The sequence below is a fragment of the Salmo trutta genome, unplaced genomic scaffold (genome assembly GCF_901001165.1).
Source record: "Salmo trutta unplaced genomic scaffold, fSalTru1.1, whole genome shotgun sequence".
Lineage (NCBI taxonomy): Eukaryota > Metazoa > Chordata > Actinopteri > Salmoniformes > Salmonidae > Salmo > Salmo trutta.
In genome coordinates, this window is record NW_021823361.1 from 1 (window position 1) to 25000 (window position 25000).

The following is a 25000-nucleotide window of genomic DNA, read 5'->3' on the forward strand; positions in this document are numbered from 1 at the left end:
CTCTCTCTATCCCTCCCTTTCTCTCTCTCTCTCTCTCTCCCTCCCTCCCTCCCTCCCCCTCTCTTTCTCTCCCCTCTCTCTCTCAACCAGTCCACAGGTTCAGTGTAGGAGTTCAACCAGGAACTAAGCTAGAGAGTGGTCCTGCCTCCCTGCACCTGTGCAACAACCTATTGGTCCTCACTAGGGACCTCCCACCGGCCGTGATTGGCCAGTGGAAGCTGTCAGACCTGCGTCGCTACGGCGACGTGCCGAATGGCTTTGTGTTTGAGGGCGGCACTAGATGTGGATACTGTGAGTATGGAACCACAACGGGACCGTGTCCCAAATGGCACGCCGTTCCCTATGTAGTGCACTACTTTTGAGAATGGAACCTTACTGTGTCAATGAGTTAGCTAGATTTAATAAGAATTCCAAAACAATTACATATCTCCATTTTGACAGTTCACCAGGTCTGTGGCCTCCATCCCTGGTCCATGTCTCCATATTCATAGTTCACCAGGTCTGTGGCCTCCATCCCTGGTCCATGTCTCCATATTCACAGTTCACCAGGTCCGTGGCCTCCAAGCCTGGTCCTGGAGAATTCGAGGTGTGCAGGCTTTTGTTCCATCCCAGCAGTACATTGTCCCTGTCTCTCTATTGTTCTCTCTTCTCCCCCAATGACTACAGTATTTTGTGGTTGGTTGGTATCTCAGAGTATAGTATAGTTGGTATCTCAGAGTACAGTATAGTAGGTATCTCAGAGTACCGTATAGTTGGTATCACAGAGTATAGTATAGTTGGTATCTCAGAGTACAGTACAGTATAGTTGGTATCACAGAGTACAGTACAGTTGGTATCTCAGAGTACAGTATAGTAGGTATCTCAGAGTACAGTACAGTATAGTAGGTATCTCAGAGTACCGTATAGTTGGTATCACAGAGTACAGTACAGTTGGTATCTCAGAGTACAGTACAGTATAGTTGGTATCTCAGAGTACAGTATTATCTCAGAGTATAGTATAGTATAGTTGGTATCTCAGAGTACAGTACAGTATAGTTGGTATCTCAGAGTACAGTATAGTATAGTTGGTATCTCAGAGTACAGTACAGTATAGTTGGTATCTCAGAGTATAGTATAGTTGGTATCTCAGAGTATAGATAGTCGGTATCTCAGAGTACAGTATAGTTGGTATCTCATAGTACAGTATAGTTGGTATCTCAGAGTATAGTACAGTATAGTTGGTATCTCAGAGTATAGTATAGTTGGTATCTCAGAGTATAGTATAGTCGGTATCTCAGAGTATAGATAGTCGGTATCTCAGAGTACAGTATAGTTGGTATCTCAGAGTATAGTACAGTATAGTTGGTATCTCAGAGTACAGTATAGTATAGTTGGTATCTCAGAGTATAGTACAGTATAGTTGGTATCTCAGAGTACAGTATAGTATAGTTGGTATCTCAGAGTACAGTACAGTTGGTATCTCAGAGTACAGTACAGTATAGTTGGTATCTCAGAGTACAGTACAGTATAGTTGGTATCTCAGAGTATAGTATAGTATAGTATAGTTGGTATCTCAGAGTACAGTACAGTATAGTTGGTATCTCAGAGTATAGTATAGTATAGTTGGTATCTCAGAGTACAGTATAGTTGGTATCACAGAGTACAGTACAGTTGGTATCTCAGAGTACAGTACAGTATAGTTGGTTAGTATCTCAGAGTATAGTATAGTTGGTATCTCAGAGTACAGTACAGTATAGTTGGTATCTCAGAGTACAGTATAGTTGGTATCACAGAGTACAGTACAGTTGGTATCTCAGAGTACAGTATAGTTGGTTAGTATCTCAGAGTACAGTACAGTATAGTTGGTATCTCAGAGTACAGTACAGTTGGTATCTCAGAGTACAGTATAGTATAGTTGGTTAGTATCTCAGAGTATAGTATAGTAGGTATCTCAGAGTACAGTACAGTATAGTTGGTATCTCAGAGTACAGTATAGTTGGTATCTCAGAGTACAGTATAGTTGGTATCTCAGAGTACAGTACAGTATAGTTGGTATCTCAGAGTACAGTACAGTATAGTAGGTATATCAGAGTATAGTATAGTATAGTTGGTATCTCAGAGTACAGTACAGTATAGTTGGTATCTCAGAGTACAGTATAGTATAGTAGGTATATCAGAGTACAGTACAGTATAGTTGGTATCTCAGAGTACAGTATAGTATAGTAGGTATATCAGAGTATAGTACAGTATAGTAGGTATATCAGAGTATAGTACAGTATAGTATAGTTGGATTCTCAGAGTACAGTATAGTAGGTATCTCAGACCCTCATATCTACTGGTTTATTAATCCACAGGGTAACTCTGAACTGCAGGCATATCAAATAGGTTTTCATAATACACACATACACACACATTTACAGTTTATTCCAGATAATATGAGCTGTCTGTCTGTCTGTCTGTCTGTCTGTCTGTCTGTCTGTCTGTCTGTCTGTCTGTCTGTCTGTCTGTCTGTCTGTCTGTCTGTCTGTCTGTCTGTCTGTCTGTCTGTCTGTCTGTCTGTCTGTCTGTCTGTCTATCTATTGGTGATATGGTAACTATTCTCTGAATTTCCAGCAGATGGATGCTGGTATGTAGAGAACGAGAGCCTGTTTTACATGTTGAAGGGGGGGGGGTCTCACTCACTGGTGGAGGGGGGGTCTCACTCACTGGTTCAGGGTGGAGGGGGGGGTCTCACTCACTGGTGGAGGGGGGGGTCTCACTCACTGGTGGAGGGGGGGGTCTCACTCACTGGTGGAGGGGGGGGTCTCACTCACTGGTGGAGGGGGGGGTCTCACTCACTGGTTCAGGGTGGAGGGGGGGGTCTCACTCACTGGTTCAGGGTGGAGGGGGGGTCTCACTCACTGGTTCAGGGTGGAGGGGGGGGGGGTTCTCACTCACTGGTTCAGGGTGGAGGGGGGGTCTCACTCACTGGTTCAGGGTGGAGGGGGGGGTCTCACTCACTGGTTCAGGGTGGAGGGGGGGGGGGGTCTCACTCACTGGTTCAGGGTGGAGGGGGGGGTCTCACTCACTGGTTCAGGGTGGAGGGGGGGGGGGGTTCTCACTCACTGGTTCAGGGTGGAGGGGGGGGGTTGTCACTCACTGGTTCAGGGTGGAGGGGGGGGAGACGACTGCGTGTGTGGTTTTTAGCCACAACAGCGGACATTTTTCTTTTTGCCGGTGTGACAACTTTATCAAGTGTCCTCAGACATGAACCACGAGGAAATCTAGAGGATAGAATCAGAGTGTAACCCGGGTTTCCTAGAAATGTAGAGGATAGAATCAGAGTGTAACCCGGGTTTCCTAGAAATGTAGAGGATAGAATCAGAGTGTAACCCGGGTTTCCTAGAAATGTAGAGGATAGAATCAGAGTGTAACCAGGGTTTCCTAGAAATGTAGAGGATAGAATCAGAGTGTAACCCGGGTTTCCTAGAAATGTAGAGGATAGAATCAGAGTGTAACCCAGGTTTCCTAGAAATGTAGAGGATAGAATCAGAGTGTAACCCAGGTTTCCTAGAAATGTAGAGGATAGAATCAGAGTGTAACCCGGGTTTCCTAGAAATGTAGAGGATAGAATCAGAGTGTAACCCAGGTTTCCTAGAAATGTAGAGGATAGAATCAGAGTGTAACCAGGGTTTCCTAGAAATGTAGAGGATAGAATCAGAGTGTAACCCAGGTTTCCTAGAAATGTAGAGGATAGAATCAGAGTGTAACCCGGGTTTCCTAGAAATGTAGAGGATAGAATCAGAGTGTAACCCGGGTTTCCTAGAAATGTAGAGGATAGAATCAGAGTGTAACCCGGGTTTCCTAGAAATGTAGAGGATAGAATCAGAGTGTAACCCGGGTTTCCTAGAAATGTAGAGGATAGAATCAGAGTGTAACCCAGGTTTCCTAGAAATGTAGAGGATAGAATCAGAGTGTAACCAGGTTTCCTAGAAATGTAGAGGATAGAATCAGAGTGTAACCCAGGTTTCCTAGAAATGTAGAGGATAGAATCAGAGTGTAACCAGGGTTTCCTAGAAATGTAGAGGATAGAATCAGAGTGTAACCAGGGTTTCCTAGAAATGTAGAGGATAGAATCAGAGTGTAACCCGGGTTTCCTAGAAATGTAGAGGATAGAATCAGAGTGTAACCCAGGTTTCCTAGAAATGTAGAGGATAGAATCAGAGTGTAACCAGGGTTTCCTAGAAATGTAGAGGATAGAATCAGAGTGTAACCCGGGTTTCCTAGAAATGTAGAGGATAGAATCAGAGTGTAACCCGGGTTTCCTAGAAATGTAGAGGATAGAATCAGAGTGTAACCAGGGTTTCCTAGAAATGTAGAGGATAGAATCAGAGTGTAACCCAGGTTTCCTAGAAATGTAGAGGATAGAATCAGAGTGTAACCCGGGTTTCCTAGAAGTTAAGTGGAGCTTCTCATGATCAACAAAATACATGTCCAGAGTAGATGGCTTGTCTTTACAACTGTCTTTACTGTAAACAGGCCTGTCAGGACCAAAGACAACTGTCTTTACTGTAAACAGGCCTGTCAGGACCAAAGACAACTGTCTTTACTGTAAACAGGCCTGTCAGGACCAAAGACAACTGTCTTTACTGTAAACAGGCCTGTCAGGACCAAAGACAAATGTCTTTACTGTAAACAGGCCTGTCAGGACCAAAGACAACTGTCTTTATTGTAAACAGGCCTGTCAGGACCAAAGACAACTGTCTTTACTGTAAACAGGCCTGCCAGGACCAAAGACAACTGTCTTTACTGTAAACAGGCCTGTCAAGACCAAAGACAACTGTCTTTACTGTAAACAGGCCTGTTAGGACCAAAGACAACTGTCTTTACTGTGTGTGTGTGTGTGTGTGTGTGTGTGTGTGTGTGTGTGTGTGTGTGTGTGTGTGTGTGTGTGTGTGTGTGTGTGTGAGACACACACTCCTGGGCCTTAATAAGAGTGTCTTGTTTCATCATTCTATAAATACCACTCCCCCTAGAGCCATCTCAGACCAATCACCTCAGCTCTCTCCACCACAACATTTACATATTACCAGCTGCCCTCAGAACAGCAGTGGGGGAATGACATGTCCAGAATGAAGGGTGTGTGTGCTGGCCTATGTGCCCAAGTGTACATTAGAGAAATAGAACAGATAGAATGTGAGTGTTGCTACGTTAGAGAAATAGAACAGATAGAATGTGAGTGTTGCTACATTAGAGAAATAGAACAGATAGAATGTGAGTGTTGCTACATTAGAGAAATAGAACAGATAGAATGTGAGTGTTGCTACATTAGAGAAATAGAACAGATAGAATGTGAGTGTTGGTTCATTAGAGAAATAGAACAGATAGAATGTGAGTGTTGGTTCATTAGAGAAATAGAACAGATAGAATGTGAGTGTTGGTTCATTAGAGAAATAGAACAAATAGAATGTGAGCGTTGCTACATTAGAGAAATAGAACAGATAGAATGTGAGTGTTGCTACGTTAGAGAAATAGAACAGATAGAATGTGAGTGTTGGTACATTAGAGAAATAGAACAGATAGAATGTGAGTGTTGCTACATTAGAGAAATAGAACAGATAGAATGTGAGCGTTGCTACGTTAGAGAAATAGAACAGATAGAATGTGAGCGTTGGTACGTTAGAGAAATGCTCTGTGAGTGTGAGTCCGTGTCTCTGTGGACGGTAAACAGGGATGGGGAACATGGCCCAGGTTACATTTGGGTCCAAAATCTGTGCCGTGCTGTATTTGTAAAGACAAAAATGTCACTGCAAGTTAATTGGGCACATTTTCTGCTAGTCTGGTCTGGATAGTAGTATCCTCAGACTAGTGGGTTAGTTGGGCACATTTTCTACTAGTCTGGTCTGGATAGTACTATCCTCAGACTAGTGGGTTAATTGGGCACATTTTCTACTAGTCTGGTCTGGATAGTACTATCCTCAGACTAGTGGGTTAGTTGGGCACATTTTCTACTAGTCTGGTCTGGATAGTACTATCCTCAGACTAGTGGGTTATGTTCATTTCCATCCCTGACTGTAAATCATCACCCTCTGTAAAGAATAACGTACAGTCTAGGTTCTGTCACACAGCTGTGTGTGTGTCAGGTGATGATAGGAGAGGAGAGGGGAGGGGGAGGGGAGGAGAGGGGAGGGGAGAGGGGAGGAGAGGGGAGGGGAGGAGAGGGGAGAGGAGAGGAGAGGTGGTGGAACAAGCTCCCTCACAACGCCAGGACAGCGGAGTCAATCACCACCTTCCGGAGACACCTGAAACCCCACCTCTTTAAGGAATACCTGGGATAGGATAAAGTAATCCTCCTAACCCCCCCCCCTAAAAGATTTAGATGCACTATTGTAAAGTGGTTGTTCCACTGGATATCATAAGGTGAATGCACCAATTTGTAAGTCGCTCTGGATAAGAGCGTCTGCTAAATGACTTAAATGTAAATGTAAATGTAGAGGGGAGGGGAGAGGAGAGGGGAGGAGAGGGGAGGGAAGGGAGAGGAGAGGGGAGGAGAGGGGAGGAGAGGGGAGAGGAGAGGGGAGGGGAGGGGAGGAGAGGGGAGGGAAGGGAAGGGAGAGGAGAGGAGAGGGGAGGAGAGGGAAGGGAGAGGAGAGGGGAGGAGGGGAGAGGGATGTCTTGTGACTTATCACCTCTGTGTGTCTTCATCTGACCCGCAGTTAACACACTCACACTAACACACACACACTAACACACACTAAGTCAAACTCACATATATATATATATATATATATATATATATATATATATACACTACACACACACACACACACATACACACACACACTCAGGGGCAATATATAGCATCTGAGAGTTTGAATGTCAAAAACACTTCAGGTGAATAACTAGCTGGTCATTCCTATTCAGGTGAATAACTAGCTGGTCATTCCTATTCAGGTGAATAACTAGCTGGTCATTCCTATTCAGGTGAATAACTAGCTGGACGTTCCTATTCAGGTGAATAACTAGCTGACGTTCTATTCAGGTGAATACTAGCTGGTCATTCCTATTCAGGTGAATCACTAGCTGGTCATTCCTATTCAGGTGAATAACTAGCTGGTCGTTCCTATTCAGGTGAATAACTAGCTGGTCGTTCCTATTCAGGTGAATAACTAGCTGGTCGTTCCTATTCAGGTGAAATAACTAGCTGGTCGTTCCTATTCAGGTGAATAACTAGCTGGTCGTTCCTATTCAGGTGAATAACTAGCTGGTCGTTCCTATTCAGGTGAATAACTAGCAGGTCGTTCCTATTCAGGTGAATAACTAGCTGGTCGTTCCTATTCAGGTGAATAACTAGCTGGTCGTTCCTATTCAGGTGAATAACTAGCTGGTCGTTCCTATTCAGGTGAATAACTAGCTGGTCATTCCTATTCAGGTGAATAACTAGCTGGTCATTCCTATTCAGGTGAATCACTAGCTGGTCATTCCTATTCAGGTGAATAACTAGCTGGTCATTCCTATTCAGGTGAATAACTAGCTGGTCGTTCCTATTCAGGTGAATAACTAGCTGGTCGTTCCTATTCAGGTGAATAACTAGCTGGTCGTTCCTATTCAGGTGAATAACTAGCTGGTCGTTCCTATTCAGGTGAATAACTAGCTGGTCGTTCCTATTCAGGTGAATAACTAGCTGGTCGTTCTATTCAGGTGAATAACTAGCTGGTCGTTCCTATTCAGGTGAATAACTAGCTGGTCGTTCCTATTCAGGTGAATAACTAGCTGGTCGTTCCTATTCAGGTGAATAACTAGCTGGTCGTTCCTATTCAGGTGAATAACTAGCTGGTCGTTCCTATTCAGGTGAATAACTAGCTGTCGTTCCTATTCAGGTGAATAACTAGCTGGTCGTTCCTATTCAGGTGAATAACTAGCTGGTCGTTCCTATTCAGGTGAATAACTAGCTGGTCGTTCCTATTCAGGTGAATAACTAGCTGGTCGTTCCTATTCAGGTGAATAACTAGCTGGTCGTTCCTATTCAGGTGAATAACTAGCTGGTCGTTCCTATTCAGGTGAATAACTAGCTGGTCGTTCCTATTCAGGTGAATAACTAGCTGGTCGTTCCTATTCAGGTGAATAACTAGCTGGTCGTTCCTATTCAGGTGAATAACTAGCTGGTCGTTCCTATGAATAACTAGCTGGTCGTTCCTATTCAGGTGAATACTAGCTGGTCGTTCCTATTCAGGTGAATAACTAGCTGGTCGTTCCTATTCAGGTGAATAACTAGCTGGTCGTTCCTATTCAGGTGAATAACTAGCTGGTCGTTCCTATTCAGGTGAATAACTAGCTGGTCGTTCCTATTCAGGTGAATAACTAGCTGGTCAGTTCCTATTCAGGTGAATAAATAGCTGGTCGTTCCTATTCAGGTGAATAACTAGCTGGTCGTTCCTATTCAGGTGAATAACTAGCTGGTCCGTTCCTATTCAGGTGAATAACTAGCTGGTCGTTCCTATTCAGGTGAATAAACTAGCTGGTCGTTCCTATTCAGGTGAATAACTAGCTGGTCGTTCCTATTCAGGTGAATAACTAGCTGGTCGTTCCTATTCAGGTGAATAACTAGCTGGTCGTTCCTATTCAGGTGAATAACTAGCTGGTCGTTCCTATTCAGGTGAATAACTAGCTGGTCGTTCCTATTCAGGTGAATAACTAGCTGGTCGTTCCTATTCAGGTGAATAACTAGCTGGTCGTTCCTATTCAGGTGAATAACTAGCTGGTCGTTCCTATTCAGGTGAATAACTAGCTGGTCGTTCCTATTCAGGTGAATAACTAGCTGGTCGTTCCTATTCAGGTGAATAACTAGCTGGTCGTTCCTATTCAGGTGAATAACTAGCTGGTCGTTCCTATTCAGGTGAATAACTAGCTGGTCGTTCCTATTCAGGTGAATAACTAGCTGGTCGTTCCTATTCAGGTGAATAACTAGCTGGTCGTTCCTATTCAGGTGAATAACTAGCTGGTCGTTCCTATTCAGGTGAATAACTAGCTGGTCGTTCCTATTCAGGTGAATAACTAGCTGGTCGTTCCTATTCAGGTGAATAACTAGCTGGTCGTTCCTATTCAGGTGAATAACTAGCTGGTCATTCCTATTCAGGTGAATAACTAGCTGGTCATTCCTATTCAGGTGAATAACTAGCTGGTCATTCCTATTCAGGTGAATAACTAGCTGGTCGTTCCTATTCAGGTGAATAACTAGCTGGTCGTTCCTATTCAGGTGAATAACTAGCTGGTCGTTCCTATTCAGGTGAATAACTAGCTGGTCGTTCCTATTCAGGTGAATAACTAGCTGGTCGTTCCTATTCAGGTGAATAACTAGCTGGTCGTTCCTATTCAGGTGAATAACTAGCTGGTCGTTCCTATTCAGGTGAATAACTAGCTGGTCGTTCCTATTCAGGTGAATAACTAGCTGGTCGTTCCTATTCAGGTGAATAACTAGCTGGTCGTTCCTATTCAGGTGAATAACTAGCTGGTCATTCCTATTCAGGTGAATAACTAGCTGGTCATTCCTATTCAGGTGAATAACTAGCTGGTCGTTCCTATTCAGGTGAATAACTAGCTGGTCATTCCTATTCAGGTGAATAACTAGCTGGTCGTTCCTATTCAGGTGAATAACTAGCTGGTCGTTCCTATTCAGGTGAATAACTAGCTGGTCGTTCCTATTCAGGTGAATAACTAGCTGGTCGTTCCTATTCAGGTGAATAACTAGCTGGTCATTCCTATTCAGGTGAATAACTAGCTGGTCGTTCCTATTCAGGTGAATAACTAGCTGGTCGTTCCTATTCAGGTGAATCACTAGCTGGTCGTTCCTATTCAGGTGAATAACTAGCTGGTCGTTCCTATTCAGGTGAATAACTAGCTGGTCGTTCCTATTCAGGTGAATAACTAGCTGGTCGTTCCTATTCAGGTGAATAACTAGCTGGTCGTTCCTATTCAGGTGAATAACTAGCTGGTCGTTCCTATTCAGGTGAATAACTAGCTGGTCGTTCCTATTCAGGTGAATAACTAGCTGGTCGTTCCTATTCAGGTGAATAACTAGCTGGTCGTTCCTATTCAGGTGAATAACTAGCTGGTCGTTCCTATTCAGGTGAATAACTAGCTGGTCGTTCCTATTCAGGTGAATAACTAGCTGGTCGTTCCTATTCAGGTGAATAACTAGCTGGTCGTTCCTATTCAGGTGAATAACTAGCTGGTCGTTCCTATTCAGGTGAATAACTAGCTGGTCGTTCCTATTCAGGTGAATAACTAGCTGGTCGTTCCTATTCAGGTGAATAACTAGCTGGTTGTTCCTATTCAGGTGAATAACTAGCTGGTCGTTCCTATTCAGGTGAATAACTAGCTGGTCGTTCCTAATTCATTTAAAAGAAGTGGAACAGTTTTTAAAATTTAATTTTAATTCAATACAACTTTATCTTTTAGAGGAAATCAACCAATCAGGAAAGTATCCTGTTCACTTTCTAACCAATCAGGAATGGACCATGTTTACTTTGTAACCAAAAGTGTGTATTCATGGGCAACAAAATGGTTGATTTATACTAAATGAAAAATAGGAGGTTTTGTAATGGTTGGTTATCATAGTTAGCTATTTCTCTTGGCCTTGTGCTTTTGTCCGATGGTCCCAGGTGAACAGGACATCTATTAGACACACACACACACACACACACACACACACACACACACACACACACACACACACACACACACACACACACACACACACACACACACACAATACTTTGTCATCACACAAAACCCTGTTAACCCCCCTCCCTCAAGGCTGCTTGTGATGTAAACGCTCCAAAAGTATTTTCTCAATCTTTTTCTCAATTCTCTCAAGGTTTTTTTGACAGATAGAATAGGAATCATTTCTGTTAGATGTAGATGTTGTGTCATCATGTTGTAGACTCTATAGTACACGTCTACTGAAGGATCTTCTGGTTACGTTGAGGTTTCTCCTCACGTTGTGGTTTCTCCTCACGTTGTGGTTTCTCCTCATGTTTCTCCTCACGTTGAGGTTTCTCCTCACGTTGAGGTTTCTCCTCTCGTTGAGGTTTCTCCTCACGTTGAGGTTTCTCCTCACGTTGAGGTTTCTCCTCACGTTGTGGTTTCTCCTCATGTTTCTCCTCTCGTTGAGGGTTCTCCTCACGTTGAGGTTTCTCCTCTCGTTGAGGTTTCTCCTCACGTTGAGGTTTCTCCTCACGTTGAGGTTTCTCCTCACGTTGAGGTTTCTCCTCACGTTGAGGTTTCTCCTCACGTTGAGGTTTCTCCTCACGTTGAGGTTTCTCCTCACGTTGAGGTTTCTCCTTACGTTGAGGTTTCTCCTCACGTTGAGGTTTCTCCTCTCGTTGAGGGTTCTCCTCTCGTTGTGGTTTCTCCTCTCGTTGAGGTTTCTCCTCACGTTGAGGTTTCTCCTCACGTTGAGGTTTCTCCTCACGTTGTGGTTTCTCCTCTCGTTGAGGTTTCTCCTCACGTTGAGGTTTCTCCTCACGTTGAGGTTTCTCCTCACGTTGTGGTTTCTCCTCACGTTTCTCCTCACGTTTCTCCTCACGTTGAGGTTTCTCCTCACGTTGAGGTTTCTCCTCACGTTGAGGTTTCTCCTCACGTTGAGGTTTCTCCTCATGTTTCTCCTCACGTTGTGGTTTCTCCTCACGTTGAGGTTTCTCCTCACGTTGAGGTTTCTCCTCACGTTGAGGTTTCTCCTCACGTTGAGGTTTCTCCTCACGTTTCTCCTCACGTTGAGGTTTCTCCTCTCGTTGAGGTTTCTCCTCACGTTGAGGTTTCTCCTCACGTTGAGGTTTCTCCTCACGTTGAGGTTTCTCCTCACGTTGAGGTTTCTCCTCACGTTTCTCCTCACGTTGAGGTTTCTCCTCTCGTTGAGGTTTCTCCTCACGTTGAGGTTTCTCCTCACGTTGAGGTTTCTCCTCACGTTGAGGTTTCTCCTCACGTTGTGGTTTCTCCTCACGTTGAGGTTTCTCCTCACGTTGAGGTTTTCGTCTGGAACTGATCTAATCCAACGACAGGAACACGTCGAATTGGAAGATTGTTGACGTAACCAAAGGCTTTTTTTTTGTCTACAGTTCAACCGTACAAAAACCTCTCTGTGTTTCATCGAGGGCAGATTGCCTTCACTACCAGACTCTTTATGGTTCGACTAGCTGGCCTAAATTAGTCAGGAGAAATATCTCATTTCTACCAGCCTCCTTTTTTATTTTATCTTGGAACGTTTGTTGTCAATTTGTAATAGTTTGTATTTTCTTCTATCCTCTCTCACTCATCTTCCCTCGCTCTCTCTCTCTCTCTCTCTCCTTCATCTTCCCCTTCCCTCTCTCCCTCTCTCCCTCTCTCCTCTCTCTCTCTCTCTCTCTCTCCCTCTCTCCCTCTCTCTCTCCTCTCTCTCTCTCTCTCTCTCTCTCTCTCTCTCTCTCTCTCTCTCTCTCTCTCTCTCTCTCTCTCTCTCTCCTCTCTCTCTCTCTCTCTCTCTCTCTCTCTCTCTCTCTCTCTCTCTCTCTCTCTCTCTCTCCCCTTCATCTTCCCCCTCCCTCATCTTCCCTCTCTCACTCTCTCCCTCTCTCCCTCATATTCTCTCACTCTCTCCCTCTTTCCCTCATATTCTCTCTCTCTCCTTCATCTTCCCCCTCTCATCTTCTCTCTCTCTCTCCCTCATATTCTCTCTCTCTCCCTCATCTTCCATCTCTCTCTCTCTCTCTCTCTCCCCCTCATCTTCCACCTCTCTCTCTCTCTCCCTCATCTTCCACCTCTCTCTCTCTCTCCCTCATCTTCCCCCTCTCTCTCTCTGTCTCTCTCTCTCCTCTCTGTCTCTAGGGGCTGGTGTATTCTTCCTGTCCTGTTCAGAAGGAGAGCAGATCAGTTTCCTATTTGACTGTATAGTCAGAGGCATCTCTCCTAGTAGAACACCTAGTGGCCTCAGACCTAACCTACCAGGTATATATACACACACACACACACACACACACACACACACACACACACACACACACACACACACACACACACACACACACACACACACACACACACACACAGATACTTCAGTGTTTCCCCTATCATTATAGAAGCCAGGCAGGACCCCATTGTTTATCAGTCCTCGGTAAAGTCAGGCTCTCCCTCACGTATTTTCCTACCAAAGGAATGTGACTTGTGTCTCTAAGGTTTACTGGGTGTTTTAGTGTGTGTGTGTCCATCTGTGTGTGTGTGTATTTGTGTGTGTGTGTGTCGAGGCGCCAGCATGGAGGTGGCGTCACATGCTCAAAGCCCTTTGGGGTCTGTGTGTGTGTGTGTGTGTGTGTGTGTGTGTGTGTGTGTGTGTGTGTGTGTGTGTGTGTGTGTGTGTGCTCACAGCCATTTCTGAGAAGGCCTCACATGTTGAGACAGGGTTTAGTGACTGTAGAGGGAAGAATAACTGCATATGGGCACGTACACCACACACACACACGGCACCATGAAGACAAAACAAAAACATTTAGTGCTTAAACCTTTTGTGAATGGATAAGCTGGTCCCAAACCCCCCAACACAGACAGGAAGTACAGCATGACCAGACCAGAGACAGTGGTTGGGATTCATTTTCTTGTGAAAGTTTACTAAAAACAGGTGTTCTTTCGCCCGACAAAATAACTTTCCAGTACAGGGTAACGTCCAACTCTGAAACACCAGCGTAAAACAAAACAAAATAAACATTCAACTAAGGCAGTGGCCCAAAAAGAGACGTGGCCAAAAAGAGACAGCAAAACAACAAACGGCTAAACCTGTCTTTAGACTGTCATCTCCATAGTTACAGGAGGAACACTTCTCTCTATCTAAACCTGTCTTTAGACTGTCGTCTCCATAGTTACAGGAAGAACACTTCTCTCTATCTAAACCTGTCTTTAGACTGTCATCTACACATAACAGTTACAGGAAGAACACTTCTCTCTATCTAAACCTGTCTTTAGACTGTCATCTACACATAACAGTTACAGGAAGAACACTTCTCTCTATCTAAACCTGTCTTTAGACTGTCATCTACACATAAGTTACAGGAAGAACACTTCTCTCTATCTAAACCTGTCTTTAGACTGTCGTCTCCATAGTTACAGGAGGAACACTTCTCTCTACTTAAACCTGTCTTTAGACTGTCATCTACACATAACAGTTACAGGAAGAACACGTCTCTCTATCTAAACCTGTCTTTAGACTGTCATCTACACATAACAGTTACAGGATAAACACTTCTCTCTACCTAAACCTGTCTTTAGACTGTCGTCTAAATCAAATCAAATCAAATTTATTTATATAGCCCTTCGTACATCAGCTGATATCTCAAAGTGCTGTACAGAAACCCAGCCTAAAACCCCAAACAGCAAGCAATGCATATGAAAGAAGCACGGTGGCTAGGAAAAACTCCCTAGGAAAAACTCCCTAGAAAGGCCAATAACCTAGGAAGAAACCTAGAGAGGAACCAGGCTATGAGGGGTGGCCAGTCCTCTTCTGGCTGTGCCGGGTGGATATTATAACAGAACATGGTCAAGATGTTAAAATGTTCATAAATGACCAGCATGGTCAAATAATAATAATCATAGTAGTTGTCGAGGGTGCAACAAGCACGTCCAGTGAACAGGTCAGGGTTCCGTAGCCGCAGGCAGAACAGTTGAAACTGGAGCAGCAGCATGGCCAGGTGGACTGGGGACAGCAAGGAGTCATCATGCCAGGTAGTCCCGAGGCATGGTCCTAGGGCTCAGGTCCTCCGAGAGAAAGAAAGAAAGAGAGAAAGAGAGAATTAGAGAGAGCATATTTAAATTCACATAGGACACCGGATAAGACAAGAGAATACTCCAGATGAAACAGACTGACCCTAGCCCCCCGGCACATAAACTACTGCAGCATAAATACTGGAGGCTGAGACAGGAGGGATCAGAAGACACTGTGGCCCCATCCGATGATACCCCCGGACAGGGCCAAACAGGAAAGATATAACCCCACCCACTTTGCCAAAGCACAGCCCCCACACCACTAGAGGGATGTCTACAACCACCAACTTACCGTCCGAAGACAAGGCCGAGTATAGCCCACAAAAATCTCCGCCATGGCATAACCCAAGGGGGGGCGCCAACCCAGACAGGAAGACCACATCAGTGACTCAACCCACTCAAGTGACGCACCCCTCCCATGGACGGCATGGAAGAACACCAGTAAGTCAGTGACTCAGCCCCTGTATTAGGGTTAGAGGCAGAGAATCCCAGTGGAAAGAGGGGAACCGGCAAGGCAGAGACAGCAAGGGCGGTTCGTTGCTCCAGCCTTTCCGTTCACCTTCACACTCCTGGGCCAGACTACACTTAATCATAGGACCTACTGAAGAGATAAGTCTTCAGTAAAGACTTAAAGGTTGAGACTGAGTCTGCGTCTCTCACATGGGTAGGCAGACTATTCCATAAAATGGAGCTCTATAGGAGAAAGCCCTACCTCCAGCCGTTTGCTTAGAAATTCTAGGGACAATTAGGAGGCCTGCGTCTTGTGACCGTAGCGTACGTATAGGTATGTACGGCAGGACCAAATCGGAAAGATGGGTAGGAGCAAGCCCATGTAATGCTTTGTAGGTTAGCAGTAAAACCTTGAAATCAGCCCTTGCCTTAACAGGAAGCCAGTGTAGGGAGGCTAGCACTGGAGTAATATGATCAAATTTTTTGGTTCTAGTCAGGATTCTAGCAGCCGTATTTAGCACTAACTGAAGTTTGTTTAGTGCTTTATCCGGGTAGCCGGAAAGTAGAGCATTGCAGTAGTCCAGCCTAGAAGTAACAAAAGCATGGATTCATTTTTCTGCGTCATTTTTGGACAGAAAGTTTCTGATTTTTGCAATGTTACGTAGATGGAAAAAAGCTGTCCTTGAAACAGTCTTGATATGTTCTTCAAAAGAGAGATCAGGGTCCAGAGTAACACTGAGGTCCTTCACAGTTTTATTTGAGACGACTGTACAACCATCCAGATTAATTGTCAGATTGAACAGAAGATCTCTTTGTTTCTTGGGACCTAGAACAAGCATCTCTGTTTTGTCCGAGTTTAAAAGTAGAAAGTTTGCAGCCATCCACTTCCTTATGTCTGAAACACAGGCTTCTAGCGAGGGCAATTTTGGAGCTTCACCATGTTTCATTGAAATGTACAGCTGTGTGTCGTCCGCATAGCAGTGAAATTTAACATTATGTTTTCGAATGACATCCCCAAGAGGTAAAATATATAGTGAAAACAATAGTGGTCCTAAAACGGAACCTTGAGGAACACCGAAATTTACAATTGATTTGTCAGAGGACAAACCATTCACAGAGACAAACTGATATCTTTCCGACAGATAAGATCTAAACCAGGCCAGAACTTGTCCATGTAGACCAATTTGGGTTTCCAATCTCTCCAAAAGAATGTGGTGATCGATGGTATCAAAAGCGGCACTAAGATCTAGGAGCACGAGGACAGATGCAGAGCCTCGGTCTGACGTCATTAAAAGGTCATTTACCACCTTCACAAGTGCAGTCTCAGTGCTATGATGGGGTCTAAAACCAGACTGAAGCGTTTCGTATACATTGTTTGTCTTCAGGAAGGCAGTGAGTTGCTGTGCAACAGCTTTTTCTAAAATGTTTGAGAGGAATGGAAGATTCGATATAGGCCGATAGATTTTTATAATTTCTGGGTCAAGATTCGGCTTTTTCAAGAGAGGCTTTATTACTGCCATTTTTAGTGAGCTTGGTACACATCCGGTGGATAGAGAGCCGTTTATTATGTTCAACATAGGAGGGCCAAGCACAGGAAGCAGCTCTTTCAGTAGTTTAGTTGGAATAGGGTCCAGTATGCAGCTTGAGGGTTTGGAGGCCATGATTATTTTCATCATTGTGTCAAGAGATATAGTACTAAAACACTTTAGTATCTCCCTTGAGCCAGGGTCCTGGCAGAGTTGTGCGGACTCAGGACAATGGAGCTTTGGAGGAATACCCAGATTTAAAGAGGAGTCCGTAATTTGCTTTCTAATGATCATGATCTTTTCCTCAAAGAAGTTCATAAATGTATTACTGCTGAAGTGAAAGCCATCCTCCATTTGCGAATGCTGCTTTTTAGTTAGCTTTGCGACAATATCAAAAAGAAATTTCGGATTGTTCTTATTTTCCTCAATTAAGTTGGAAAAATAGGATGATCGAGCAGCAGTGAGGGCTCTTCGATACTGCACGGTACTGTCTTTCCAAGCTAGTCGGAAGACTTCCAGTTTGGTGTGGCGCCATTTCCGTTCTAATTTTCTGGAAGCTTGCTTCAGAGCTCGTGTATTTTCTGTATACCAGGGAGCTAGTTTCTTATGACAGATGTTTTTAATTTTTAGGGGTGCAACTGCATCTAGGGTATTGCGCAAGGTTAAATTGAGTTCCTCGGTTAGGTGGTTAACTGATTTTTGTCCTCTGACGTCCTTGGGTAGGCAGAGGGAGTCTGGAAGGGCATCAAGGAATCTTTGGGTTGTCTGAGAATTTATAGCACGACTTTTAATGCTCCTTGGTTGGGGTCTGAGCAGATTATTTGTTGCAATTGTAAACGCGATAAAATGGTGGTCTGATAATCCAGGATTATGAGGAAAAACATTTAGGTCCACAACATTTATTCCATGGGACAAAACTAGGTCCAGAGTATGACTGTGGCAGTGAGTAGGTCCAGAGACATGTTGGACAAAACCCACTGAGTCGATGATGGCTCCGAAAGCCTTTGGGAGTGGGTCTGTGGACTTTTCCATGTGAATGTTAAAGTCACCAAAAATTAGAATATTATCTGCTATGACTACAAGATCCGATAGGAATTCAGGGAACTCAGTGAGGAACACTGCATATGGCCCAGGAGGCCTGTAAACAGTAGCTATAAAAAGTGAGTGAGTAGGCTGCATAGATTTCATGACTAGAAGCTCAAAAGACGAAAACGTCATTGTTTTTTTTTTGTAAATTGAAATTTGCTATCGTAGATGTTAGCAACACCTCCGCCTTTGCCGGATGCACGGGGGGTATGGTCACTAGTGTAACCAGGGGGTGAGGCCTCATTTAACACAGTAAATTCATCAGGCTTAAGCCATGTTTCAGTCAGGCCAATCACATCAAGATTATGATCAGTGATTAGTTCATTGACTATAACTGCCTTGGAAGTGAGGGATCTAACATTAAGTAACCCAATTTTGAGATGTGAAGTATCACAATCTCTTTCAATAATGGCAGGAATGGAGGAGGTCTTTATACTAGTGAGATTACTAAAGCGAACACCGCCATTTTTAATTTTGCCCAACCTAGATCGAGGCACAGACACGGTCTCAATGGGAAAAGCTGAGCTGACTACGCTGACTGTGCTAATGGCAGACTCCACTAAGCTGGCAGGCTGGCTAACAGCCTGCTGCCTGGCCTGCACCCTATTTCATTCTAGAGCTAGAGGAGTTAGAGCCCTGTCTATGTTCGTAGATAAGATGAGAGCACCCCTCCAGCTAGGATGGAGTCCGTCACTCCTCAACAGGCCAGGCTTGGTCCTGTTTGTGGGTGAGTCCCAGAAAGAGGGCCAGTTATCTACAAATTCTATCAAATTCTATCTGTCTCTGGACTGTCATCTACACATAACAGTTACAGGAAGAACACTTCTCTCTACCTAAACCTGTCTTTAGACTGTCATCTACACATAACAGTTACAGGAAGAACACTTCTCTCTATCTAAACCTGTCTTTAGACTGTCATCTCCACATAACAGTTACAGGAAGAACACTTCTCTCTATCTAAACCTGTCTTTAGACTGTCATCTCCATAGTTACAGGATGATCACTTCTCTCTATCTAAACCTGTCTTTAGACTGTCGTCTCCATAGTTACAGGAGGATCACTTCTCTCTATCTAAACCTGTCTTTAGACTGTCATCTCCATAGTTACAGGAAGAACACTTCTCTCTATCTAAACCTGTCTTTAGACTGTCGTCTCCATAGTTACAGGAGGATCACTTCTCTCTATCTAAACCTGTCTTTAGACTGTCATCTCCATAGTTACAGGAAGAACACTTCTCTCTATCTAAACCTGTCTTTAGACTGTCATCTCCATAGTTACAGGAGGATCACTTCTCTCTATCTAAACCTGTCTTTAGACTGTCATCTCCATAGTTACAGGATGATCACTTCTCTCTATCTAAACCTGTCTTTAGACTGTCATCTACACATAACAGTTACAGGAAGAACACTTCTCTTTATCTAAACCTGTCTTTAGACTGTCATCTCCATAGTTACAGGAAGAACACTTCTCTCTACCTAAACCTGTCTTTAGACTGTCATCTCCATAGTTACAGGAGGAACACTTCTCTCTGTCTTTAGACTGTCATCTCCATAGTTACAGGAGGAACACTTCTCTCTACCTAAACCTGTCTTTAGACTGTCATCTCCATAGTTAGAGGAGGAACACTTCTCTCTACCTAAAGCCTGTCTTGGTTAACAGTTACAGGAGGAACACTTCTCTCTACCTAAAGCCTGTCTTGGTTAACAGTTACAGGAGGATCACTTCTCTCTGTCTTTAGACTGTCATCTCCATAGTTACAGGAGGAACACTTCTCTCTATCTAAACCTGTCTTTAGACTGTCATCTCCATAGTTACAGGAAGAACACTTCTCTCTATCTAAACCTGTCTTTAGACTGTCATCTCCATAGTTACAGGAGGAACACTTCTCTCTACCTAAAGCCTGTCTTGGTTAACAGAGAGACAAGGTGCCCCAGTAAACAAAGCTTTCTCTGAGATAAGAAAATCTGACATCTTCCCAGGTCCTCGTCTCTACTCCCAAATCCCCCCCCCCCCAGCTGCTCTCCTATATAGAGGAAGACACAAAGCCAATTAGTGGGACTGGGCTGTGTACTAATTGGCTTTCCACTGAGTACCTCTCCCCTGAGGAGGATGTTGTCATGTCGTCTGGTCACTGAACCCTCACACTTTATAAAGAAACACACATCCTTAGAGACGAGGTGCCGACCAGTAGACAGATCCCTCAGAGAAACACACACATCCTTAGAGACGAGGTGCCGACCAGTAGACAGATCACTCAGAGAAACACACACATCCTTAGAGACGAGGTGCCGACCAGTAGACAGATCACTCAGAGAAACACACACATCCTTAGAGACGCGGTGCCGACCAGTAGACAGATCACTCAGAGAAACACACACATCCTTAGAGACGAGGTGCCGACCAGTAGACAGATCACTCAGAGAAACACACACATCCTTAGAGACGAGGTGCCGACCAGTAGACAGATCACTCAGAGAAACACACACATCCTTAGAGACGAGGTGCCGACCAGTAGACAGATCACTCAGAGAAACACACACATCCTTAGAGACGAGGTGCCGACCAGTAGACAGATCACTCAGAGAAACACACACATCCTTAGAGACGAGGTGCCGACCAGTAGACAGATCACTCAGAGAAACACACACATCCTTAGAGACGAGGTGCCGACCAGTAGACAGATCACTCAGAGAAACACACACAGCCTTAGAGACGAGGTGCCGACCAGTAGACAGATCACTCAGAGAAACACACACATCCTTAGAGACGAGGTGCCGACCAGTAGACAGATCACTCAGAGAAACACACACATCCTTAGAGACGAGGTGCCGACCAGTAGACAGATCACTCAGAGAAACACACACATCCTTAGAGACGAGGTGCCGACCAGTAGACAGATCCCTCAGAGAAACACACACATCCTTAGAGACGAGGTGCCGACCAGTAGACAGATCCCTCAGAGAAACACACACATCCTTAGAGACGAGGTGCCGACCAGTAGACAGATCACTCAGAGAAAACACACACATCCTTAGAGACGAGGTGCCGACCAGTAGACAGATCACTCAGAGAAACACACACATCCTTAGAGACGAGGTGCCGACCAGTAGACAGATCACTCAGAGAAACACACACATCCTTAGAGACGAGGTGCCGACCAGCAGACAGATCACTCAGAGAAACATACACATCCTTAGAGACGAGGTGCCGACCAGTAGACAGATCACTCAGAGAAACACACACATCCTTAGAGACGAGGTGCCGACCAGTAGTCAGATCACTCAGAGAAACACACACATCCTTAGAGACGAGGTGCCGACCAGTAGACAGATCACTCAGAGAAACACACACATCCTTAGAGACGAGGTGCCGACCAGTAGACAGATCACTCAGAGAAACACACACATCCTTAGAGACGCGGTGCCGACCAGTAGACAGATCACTAAGGTAGAATAAATAACAGTAAATTAAGCCTATAGGACTTCCTGTTTCTTTGTTAACCGCTCAACACAGAATGCCCATTCCCTCAAATCGTTTAGAGAAAATATCTTTCTATTTTAATCAGCTTTGTACAATTGTATTCTTCATTCTGTAATATAAAATAATGCCAATGGAATTCTAAGCAAACCTTGTCTGTTAAATGAACTAGTGTAGTCCACAGCCATATGGCCTAGCCAGATCAGGACCTGCTAAATGAACTAGTGTAGTCCACAGCCATATGGCCTAGTCAGATCAGGACCTGTTAAATGAACTAGTGTAGTCCACAGCCATATGGCCTAGCCACATCAGGACCTGCTAAATGAACTAGTGTAGTCCACAGCCATATGGCCTAGCCAGATCAGGACCTGCTAAATGAACTAGTGTAGTCCACAGCCATATGGCCTAGTCAGATCAGGACCTGCTAAATGAACTAGTGTAGTCCACAGCCATATGGCCTAGCCAGATCAGGACCTGCTAAATGAACTAGTGTAGTCCACAGCCATATGGCCTAATGAACTAGTGTAGTCCACAGCCATATGGCCTAGCCAGATCAGGACCTGCTAAATGAACTAGTGTAGTCCACAGCCATATGGCCTAGTCAGATCAGGACCTGCTAAATGAACTAGTGTAGTCCACAGCCATATGGCCTAGTCAGATCAGGACCTGCTAAATGAACTAGTGTAGCCCACAGCCATATGGCCTAGCCAGATCAGGACCTGCTAAATGAACTAGTGTAGTCCACAGCCATATGGCCTAGCCAGATCAGGACCTGCTAAATGAACTAGTGTAGTCCACAGCCATATGGCCTAGCCACATCAGGACCTGCTAAATGAACTAGTGTAGCCCACATCCATATGGCCTAGTCAGATCAGGACCTGCTAAATGAACTAGTGTAGTCCACAGCCATATGGCCTAGCCAGATCAGGACCTGCTAAATGAACTAGTGTAGTCCACAGCCATATGGCCTAGCCACATCAGGACCTGCTAAATGAACTAGTGTAGTCCACAGCCATATGGCCTAGCCACATCAGGACCTGCTAAATGAACTAGTGTAGTCCACAGCCATATGGCCTAGCCAGATCAGGACCTGCTAAATGAACTAGTGTAGTCCACAGCCATATGGCCTAGCCACATCAGGACCTGCTAAATGAACTAGTGTAGTCCACAGCCATATGGCCTAGCCAGATCAGGACCTGCTAAATGAACTAGTGTAGTCCACAGCCATATGGCCTAGCCAGATCAGGACCTGCTAAATGAGCTAGTGTAGTCCACAGCCATATGGCCTAGCCAGATCAGGACCTGCTAAATGAACTAGTGTAGTCCACAGCCATATGGCCTAGCCAGATCAGGACCTGCTAAATGAACCAGTGTAGTCCACAGCCATATGGCCTAGCCACATCAGGACCTAACATGAGGACAACTCAGAGTATGTTATTATGTTCTTCTGAAATAGACTACATTTTCTTCATATCATGTTTCTTTAGACCTGTTTAAAATACATAATGGATTTATTGTGGAGGTGTAGACTATATTACATGGATTTATTAGACCTTTTTAAATGTAGATGTCTGAATCAGTGGCTTGTAGTCTGTGTGGAAGACAGGAGATGCTAAATGTGTTTATGTTAATTAACGGTCAATTACTGTGAGACCGACCAGTTATTTGTTTTAGAATCACCGGCTGACGAAACGTCATTACTGCCACAGTCCTAGACCCAGTGGCAGAATAAACCTGTGTGTTGAGATAATTGCGTTGTGTGCTCTATAACCTGTTAGTTCATATGCCTTGACACCGTGATATAGGCTATAAGCCTGAAGGCCGAGACAATAATAAGACACAGTGGCAGAATAAATTCAACCACAACTTTGTTTCATCACTAAACCAGAGAGCAACATCTGTCCAGTTAAATCCACACAGCATATTGTATGTAGCAAACAGTTACATGACCTACAGCATGGTCAAGCAAGGTCATGTTTCTGACATTTTCTGACTACTAAACAACTATTGATTTAGAACCAGAGAGTTACAGCAAGTCACAAAGAAAACAGGATCTGCCTCCACTATTCCAGCACCATTTACACGTCAACACTTCAACATCATCAAATCACCTCTGTTTAGTCTAATACAGTGACAACTAAAAGATACCAACAACTATTTAGTCCAATCAACGTGAGCTAATTATGATGTGGCTGTCCGTGGTACTGATTTCTCTGTGTGTGAGTGCACGTTCATACATGTAGAAAAACATGTTGACTGACCCTACTTGTAGAGAAACGCTAATGCCATCCTCTCTGTCATGTTGACCAAACAGTCTATAACTCTGTTGTCCTACAGGCTACATGGCTAAAATGCTCATTAGCCTAACTTCCTTGCATGGTCAACGTTAGCTAGTTAACATTAGCCTAACTTCCATTCATGGGCAACGTTAGCTAGTTAACATTAGCCTTCTACATCTAGCTACATATTGAACTTCCATCCCCTCAGGCCAGGAGCACAACAATGTATGAATTAATGGTTGGATCAGAATCGCCATTATAATCATTAGCCAGTATGGAGAATTAAATAAAACCACAAGTCCAAATCCCCATCTCCATCCATGGCTAATTTAGGAAAGGGACAATTTACACTAGCTAGCCACCACAAGACAACAACACAATGAGATAAAACAATTCAAGTTGTTTCTGTCCATGACATATGATCTCAATGTGATCTGATAGGAGTGAAGCCAAATCCAAGCTGGCTTCCCTTGACACTTTTTTTTATAGGTACACCAGGACCAATCACAGTTGAATTCACTCCGTTTAGCTCAACCCTGATTGGCTATTATTTTATACTTTTTTTTAAATCAAGGGATGCCCAAATGCTAGCTGACTTCCCTTGCATTCAATGCAACATTGTCATACTCTTTATGACCACACAGCATCAGATAGATGGCCTACACATAGAGAGACAGAGGGGCGCTGTTTCGCTCCCTCGGATGCTTTGTCCTGTGAGATACATTACGCCTCTTGCGAATTGAAGGAACATGATGACGAAAGATAAATAATTGTTCTCGTTAAATTTTTGGGAGGAAGCCTGGCTTCCCTTGGCATCCATGATGGCACACCACTTCCTATAGTGGATTAGCTTTGACCAAAGCCCTACTACTTGATAAAGTAGTGCACTATATAGGGAATAGGGTGCCATAGGGCTCTGGTCTAAAGTAGTGCACTATATAGGGAATAGGGTGCCATAGGGCTCTGGTCTAAAGTAGTGCATTATATAGGGAATAGGGCTCTGGTCTAAAGTAGTGCACTATATAGGGAATAGGGTGCCATAGGGCTCTGGTCTAAAGTAGTGCACTATATAGGGAATAGGGCTCTGGTCTAAAGTAGTGCACTATATAGGGAATAGGGTGCCATAGGGCTCTGGTCTAAAGTAGTGCACTATATAGGGAATAGGGTGCCATAGGGTTCTGGTCTAAAGTAGTGTACTATATAGGGAATAGGGTGCCAGCCCCCTCACTTCATTTGCAGGCAGCTCTAGTTCAGCCAATGGAGAGAGATTATCAGTGCAGGTTGAGATTGCAGCCTTCAGATAGGATGAGAATTAGCTCTGATTTAGACGTACCTTTTTTCTATTTGTATTAAATGTTTTATTTTAGTATTATTTTTATTATTATCATAATATCATGTGTTTATTATTGTTGTTATTATTATATTTTTTGTATATATATA

At 44.1% G+C, this 25000-nt stretch overlaps 1 protein-coding gene across 1 annotated transcript in view; it reads left to right on the plus strand.

Annotated features, from left to right (window-relative positions):
* Nucleotides 1-90: 90 nt before the first annotated feature.
* LOC115190414 (protein Dok-7) overlaps nt 91-25000 on the plus strand; it is a gene marked incomplete at its 5' end in the record, with an annotated part of 43462 nt that continues 18552 nt past the window's right edge. The window contains 2 exon segments of the mRNA XM_029748736.1: nt 91-291; nt 12820-12939. Of these exon segments, the coding sequence (XP_029604596.1) occupies nt 91-291; nt 12820-12939 (321 nt within the window).